The 7,418-nt window shown below is 38.9% G+C and overlaps 1 protein-coding gene across 2 annotated transcripts in view; it reads right to left on the bottom strand.

The window, feature by feature from the left end:
• Window positions 1–634: 634 nt before the first annotated feature.
• LOC140340753 (germ cell-specific gene 1-like protein) overlaps window positions 635–7,418 on the bottom strand; it is a 42,560-nt gene continuing 35,776 nt past the window's right edge. For both annotated transcript variants that reach the window (XM_072426131.1, XM_072426130.1), the window contains exons 3-6: window positions 5,488–5,535; window positions 4,820–4,972; window positions 2,413–2,524; window positions 635–1,028 (exon numbers count right to left, since the gene is read on the bottom strand). In XM_072426131.1, coding sequence (XP_072282232.1) covers window positions 698–1,028; window positions 2,413–2,524; window positions 4,820–4,972; window positions 5,488–5,535 — 644 coding nt within the window. In that variant the 3' untranslated portion in view covers window positions 635–697. The remainder of the gene's footprint in view (window positions 1,029–2,412; window positions 2,525–4,819; window positions 4,973–5,487; window positions 5,536–7,418) is intronic.

The raw sequence follows: 7,418 nt of genomic DNA, 5'->3' as shown, positions 1-7,418 counted from the left end.
ATGCCATATGTATGCCATATGTATGTGTTAAAGTGGAATTAAACTTCACTTTGTAAACTTTAGACTGGCAGACTTTTAATGACAGAAGAAATAATGAGGTTTCCTCTATCAATTTGCTTTCTGTCTCTCAGCATAATTCCCTAAACTCCAAGCCAAAAATGTGCAGGTAAGTGTATAGCCCAAGTAGTAGTAAAATTAGCTCCTGTGTACATGGTGGGAGTTATGTCATTCCAAATTGGTTAATAAAGATGGACGAAGAACCTGAGAAATGACTACGCAAGTGGTAGTGAGAAAGAACACTGTGACCATCACAGCACTCGAAGGGGCATTTAGGCAGGTAAGTCAGCCATAATGCGCAAATAAATGTTAAGCATACCAGCAAACTGTGCATTATTATGTGTATTCTAACACACTGCAAAGGTGTAAAGGAGCCCTTAAAGTATATCTGGCCACTGTGCTGTTGATCCAAAACACACTGTCATGTGCATGCTGCAGTACCATGAAGGGCAACACATACAGTAGGTTTAAAGACACCTTATACTTTGGTGCCATGCTTAATGCTGTGACAGGTATCCGCAACAAACCTTTTAAATATACACATACACACCTATGTTGTGTGGAAATACACCTTTTATAATTTGATTACGCTTTTATTTTATTGTGATTTACAAACATATATATATATATATATACTCTGTTAACATTGTTCCCCGTCATCTTCTACTTCTATGTTTCTTTCCTCACTCTTTGCTGCACCTGGCAGATCAGTGATGCTGCCAATATCCACAAAAAATGGACTTCCAAATCCCTTGTGCCAATTCTGAGGGTCTTCGAGAGAGCCACTGACAGAGAAGATGTACTTCTCCCAGAGGAAGCGCACCATCTCAGAGTCCAGGAATGGGTTGCATTCTCGCACGTTTTTCTCAAAGATTCTTCTTCGATACTTGAACTCCAGGATTGTTTTTGTATAAGTGTTTAGTGTAAGAACGGATGCTGACATGCACAGAGTGAAGGACAGCCAAGCCAGACTGTCAAAACAGAAGGGAACAATTTATATCAAGATCCATACTATCAGAAATACATTTTATAAGAAAATATGATGCTGAAACCATTCAAATTATAAATCTAAAGCTTTTACCTACCTTTAGTAAAGAACTATCCATTTAAGAAAACTGACTGCAAACGGTACCAAAAAAAAACGTCTAATTTCTATATGCCTGGCTACTCGAGGCAATAAAACTGAAATCCAGCCTTTATAAATATCTAAATACAACATTCATATACATTCTTCCAGATCTGTGCAGTACTGCAGTATGAAACCTCTTCTGTACTGCTTTGCAGAGATTTACTGTAATAAAGGCCGGCCACTACTGCTCTCTCTCTGAACAAGGTCACTGGTCTTGTATCCGCAGCCATGTTTTCAGCAGTCAGCTTGTAATATAAGAACCTGCTGGGTCCCACGTTCATCTTAGCCCACTGCATAATCTATGCACAGTATGGCGACAATGTCATTGTATAAATATATATTGATCATGTCAGAAATCTAGTTATTTTCTGTCTTCTGAACCCTCTGAAATGCTGAACAGGTTACCCTAGTACAGGGGTAGGCAATCTCTAGCCTTTAGGCCGGATATGGCATGGCCAGTATTCCAGTCCGGCCTAACGCCCCCCTAGTTATTTATTGTTGGATCCGGTCTAATTGAATTGTCGTGTTATCGTGAGTTCCCATGATATCGATATCATCGAGTTCCTGTACAGTAACCCCAATTACTATGCCTAAAGAGCAGAAGCAATGCGCAGCTACCAGTTATAGGAAGGTTGACCTCGAACGAAATATTCTTCGTCCAACGCGGCAACAAAGCCCTGTGTTTAGTTTGCAACGACATCAACAGCACTTTCAAGCGGTCAAATCTCAAGGGGGATTTCGATGCCAAGCACAAGCACACCTACAGAGACTACACAGTGGATGAGCGGAAGACTGAGGTTGCTCGCTTGCAGTCAGGGTTGGAAAAAACCTTTCGTTGGACACCTTGTTTCTTCTGGCCTTTTGTGCCTTCTTGACCTCCTGAAATGGCCTAGTAGGCCAAAAAGTTTGCCGACCATGCCCTAGTAAAATACAAAACACCTCACTCCTATGTTATGGATATGAGGAGAGGAGGATGTGTTCTGTAGTCCTAAATCATTTAATGAACTAGGGTGACATTGCTGCTTCTTCATAATGTGTTACTAGTAGAAACACCAGGCACAAATACTGAAAAAGTCTAAAAAGTATAAAGCAGCCAACGCATCTAAGAATTGGTAAGCTGACATACATTACACTTTTGTCCTGGGCCTAAATATACTTTAATTGCAACCCTGTATTCACTCCATAAATGGCCCTGCAGAGATGTCCGTAACAAGAAACTTACTTACCCAAAAGACCAGCCATAATACCATGTCTGGGGTCTCCAGTCCTTAGGACCAAGATTTACAGTCACCTGGAACACAGTCATGTACATCATATGGGCAACCATGCCGAGAAGACCTAAGAAACAGAGTTAATTTGCCATTATTGTTTGGAGGTAAGAATCATAAAGTATCATTATCATATCATCAAAGTAGAATCAACGATTAAAGAAATGAAAATTATAAAGATAAGATACTAAAGAGTATCAAATTATATTTTAAGGGTAATTACACACAATTGCTGTGAGCTGTAGAGTTTGATTTGAAATATAAAGATACATTTTTGTGGCATTACGTCTGTGCCTTGTGGCATTTGCTTCAGTAGCCAGCCCTCCACCAGCTACCTCTGTCTGTAATACCTTTTGGACAATGTGAAATTTTCTTTGTGAAATGCTGTGGAATAAGCCATTAATATATTTTTCATCTGCCCTTGTGCAGCAAGCATCTGAAGAATAATTCAAATTGATAATATGAAGTTCAGAGGGTTATATTACATCCTGGATTCTAAAATCTATCAAAGATCTTGTAAGATGGAGCAGAGACATCATTCTAGACCCCTAGGAACAAGACAAATGCTATACCTCACCTTTATAAAGCATACAGGGTACATCTAACACCTTTATGCCTTTATTTCCTTTGTTATTATTACTGTCCTTATCAAGAAGCAAGATATTAATCTATGCTGACTGATTGGTTCAGATAGTTAGGAGAACATATTAAAAACCTCAAACAAAATGTCCAAATAATGGTATTATCTTTTGTAACAATCATGGAGTCTAACATCAGTTAAAATGGTAAAATAAAGAGAAACAAAGGAGAATAATTCCTACTAGGCTTTGAAATGCACACAATATGGCACAGTGGCATCTTCTTCTGTGCTGCATGGTTTAGGGGTGGGGAACAATGTTAAAAATCAAGTACATCAAAAACTGAACAAGCAAAAATCCTAAAACATTTATGTTGATCATAGTAAATTATAAGTATTATCTTTGGAATTGAACGTTTACAAATTTAAAGACTAATTTGGCCTGATTCATTAAAGCTCTTTAAGGCTGGAGAGGATACACTTTCATTGGTGAAGCTGGGTGATTTAGCAAACCTGGAATTGATTTTTTTATTTGCTATTTGTTAGTAAATGTTTTCAATCCTGGACCAGATATTTTCCAGGTTTGCTGGATCACCCAGCTTTTCTTATGAAAGTGTATCCTCTCCAGCCTTGGAAAGCTTTAATAAATCAGGCCCATTGTGTAGCTGTGTTTTACTATAGCTGTTAAAGTCTTTTCTAGTCTTGCAGAACTTTAATAAATGAGCTCCATTGTTTCTGATCAAATATTGTGTGGATCAGGATCTAACTGTGCTGCCTGACAGTGGTATTTATTGGCCTTTCAAACCTTTAGATGGGTTATCCAGTTCCCTATAAATCTATTTCGACAATGTTCAAGCTTTTAGATGCTATCCAGACAGGCAAGACCTGATGTGAATTTTAGTTTCCTGTCAACAGATTAAGGTCCTAGAATTGTTCGCGACCCACTTCCTATAAACTAATATAAAGTCCTACCTCCTTGTGTAGGCACATTTATTCCACTGTATTACTGGGATGCTGAGAAATGTAATCTGGCATATTAGTCCAAACATCTAAACAATATTTGGTCCGTATACCAGGTATTCAATCCACCAGTTTGCTAGGATTTACATTATGTATCATGTCCATCTAGGGGAACTTCAATCCTTAAATTAGAATTAAACCTAATTACCAAAAAATTTAGGCAGGCAGTTCTTGCTTTATTGCAGAATAACATGAACTTTATGTGTAGCTCAGTGTATTATCCCGGGATAGTTGTTGTTTTTCCTAGAAATGAATGAAGTCCCGTGTTCCGGTCTTCATGTTTGGGAGGTTTGTCATTTTGGCCTGGCCAGGCAAGATAGCCAAAGACCTGAACCCATAAGAGGGCTGGGTTAGGAAGTTGGTGCTAGCAACAGAGCAAGGAGAGGGGTGTTTTGTTCCACTTTAAATGTGCATCAATATGTTAGAGCAGCCAATTCGCTTGGAATAAGCCCCTATTGAACTACAATGCATGAAAAAAAATACCTGTGTTATCCTTTGGTGTAATCACATATGTGCTTTGTGGTGTGCTTATTAAATGCATGTTTCTATTACTATATATGTATGCTGGGGTGTCATTCACAATGAATATCAATGCACTGCAACAGATGTATGTTTTTATTGAAGTCGGGAGGAGATAAGTAAACCAAGGACACCAAATTGCAAATAAACTGCTAGGAAGGAAAATAAAAAACAATGTTGATGGTTTAATTTCACAAGTATAATAACAGCAGCAGTAAATGGCATGCAATCACAAAACAAATATCCCACCTGACAGCACTGTAATAACGGCAGCAAACGCATTGATCTTGAGGCCATCTATGAAATTACTGGAGGTGAAAAGTTCTAAGCACATGAGAAGGAAGCCAAGGCTTAACAGGATAATGTATAGAAACTCTGAGATCACCGACAACCACAGGACACCTGCATCAGAAGAACAGGATGAATCATTTATAAATACTGCAGTCTTACCTCATCTGCCACTTCCAATATGCATGAAAGGGACCCAACACATCCAAGTCTGTTTTGAAGTGAATGTTTGTTTTTCAGTTGCAGCTGCTCAATGTAAGAGCTTTGTCACACTGGGGACACTCTGACTACGTTTATTTGTTTCTGAGCATTGCCTTTACAACCCTGGCAGGGATTGTGAATATTGTAACAAGCACAAGATAACAGGGTTTTTTATACATTGATTGCAAGGATCTACAGAACAATGATGTAATTATTGAGGGTCCCAGTGACCCTTGCAGCAGTCATTAAAACAGCTGAATTAGTAAAGACAAAAAAAAAGTGTGGCATACAGTATCCAACGTAGACGCTACTGTAGCCTACATTGTAGAGGCATGTTGAAAATATTTCTTTATTACCAATTAATCATGGTTATGTAATTCCAGTAAGTCCCAAAGTACTGACTGCATCCTTCCAGAGGAATTGAGTACCTTTTTCCGACTCTGGTGATAATTCGATGAAGCTTCGGCATGACTCTTCTGAAAGTAAAATACAAAACACAATAAACACAATATAATATTCAATAATATCTTAAAAGAAGAAGTGAATCCTTGCTAAATGATAGTTAGTCTCTTAAATAAAATACTTTTCACTCTGCTTCTCAGCCCTTAATAGCTTTGCTAGGTGAGTACAACAGTGCACCAATGGCCATATGCATCAAATGCCCATATACCAGGGTGATAGCTTGTGTAATGGGTTTAAAATGCCCATTTAACGTCTCCATGAATTTCCTATTTGACAGGGTGACAACAAAAGAAAACAAATGGGAGTCAGATGGGTGTTGGGTATACATATCCTGTACATTAAATGAGTTAAGCTGTAATATGTATTCTTAGAAAAAAAAGTGCAGAAGTATTATTTTTGTAAAAGCAATCTACTGACAAAACTGTTTTTTCTGGGTTGGTATAAGCTTGGGAATAGAATATTTTTCTGCTGTGCTTACTTTTCTGTCTGTTACCACAGTTGGGGGACTTCACTGTCAGAACCTGACCGACCTGTCTGACCCAGTCAGTTGCTACTGGGACAAGAACACTTTACCTTGAAAAGGTTCTAACCCTTGGGTTGGCAGCCCATAGGTCAAAATCTACCTATCGCAGTTTGTAAAGGGTAGAACACAATTCCAAATTTCTAGGAGGTATGGTAGAAGCTCGATAGACATCTAAGCAATGTAAGTTTCTATAATCCACCATCTCATTCTTTGTACCATCAGTTTGTCAGATAGGTAGAGGGGAGGAGATGCACAGGTAATGTACAGATGTGGCTCACGCAGGTCTTGGAGATGACCAATCAGATGGAACAGAGATGTGGCGGCAGGGCTGCTGTTGGTGCCTCACTGGCTGCTGGGTGACATCCTGGCACTTGTTTAGGTAGTACATGTTTGTTGTGCCTGGAATGGGTTGAACGTATTTGGACTACTTCTCTCTTACGTGTATCTGTAATATGAGGCCAGTTAGGGAAGATAAAGGGGGGGGGGGGATTTTTGAACTTGTACTAGCCTCATTCCAACCTTCCACATTTTACTAAAATAAAGCAGGGGCATAGCATTAGCCATAGCATAGCAGTCCACACATCTGCTTTGGGGCTTAGGGTAGGAGAGAGCTCCATTAGGGAGAATGCTAAGGAAAAGTAAAATGTAACATTACCAATATGGAAAGGCTAAAGCAAGACCTCAGAATCATCCCCAGTCAAAGATTTCCTCCGTGCAGTTAGAAGCATTTGCTTAGCAGTCTTAGCAGTGTAGATTTATGCTCTCTGTACTACTGTTACAAATTTAAATGAACTTGTATGTCTAATACAATTACTGAGTTTCAGACCTTAAAAGACAGCTGAGGTTTGCAGTTCTACTGCAAAAAAAAAAGTTTAAACAAGCCAAAGTTTAAAAAAGTTTGTACTGGGTCATACAGTGAAGGAATTTTCACACGGATGGTTTTTCAGTGGTTAAAAAGAGGGTTTCTAGCAGCTCAGCAAAAATGATCAAAAACTGCCAAGACTTCTCAATATTACTGAAGCAAGTAAGAATGGTTGAAAAGGTTTTCTTGCAGGCGTTTAGCAGGCAGTGTTGACCTGAACCACACAACAAAAACATTTATCTGGAAAAGCTTGGGGGAGCCTATGGGACTATTTTATGTGAAGACCACTGACCTGTATTGTCACAGCAAACTTTGACCAGAGTCTGCACCTTTGCATAAAAGCCCAACACCGCTGCCATATTTTTCATTACCCTGTTTCCCCGATTATAAGGCACTCTCTTATATTTTTTGAAATGCCAAAATATGCCCTGGGTCTTATTTTCAGGGGATTTTTCCATGAAGAAGACTACAGTACACATTTATTGTTGAAAGTCACTCATGATCACTCATGT

Source organism: Pyxicephalus adspersus, chromosome 11, assembly GCF_032062135.1.
Source record: "Pyxicephalus adspersus chromosome 11, UCB_Pads_2.0, whole genome shotgun sequence".
Classification (NCBI taxonomy): Eukaryota; Metazoa; Chordata; class Amphibia; order Anura; family Pyxicephalidae; genus Pyxicephalus; species Pyxicephalus adspersus.
This window is presented reverse-complemented; position numbering and strand designations above follow the sequence as displayed.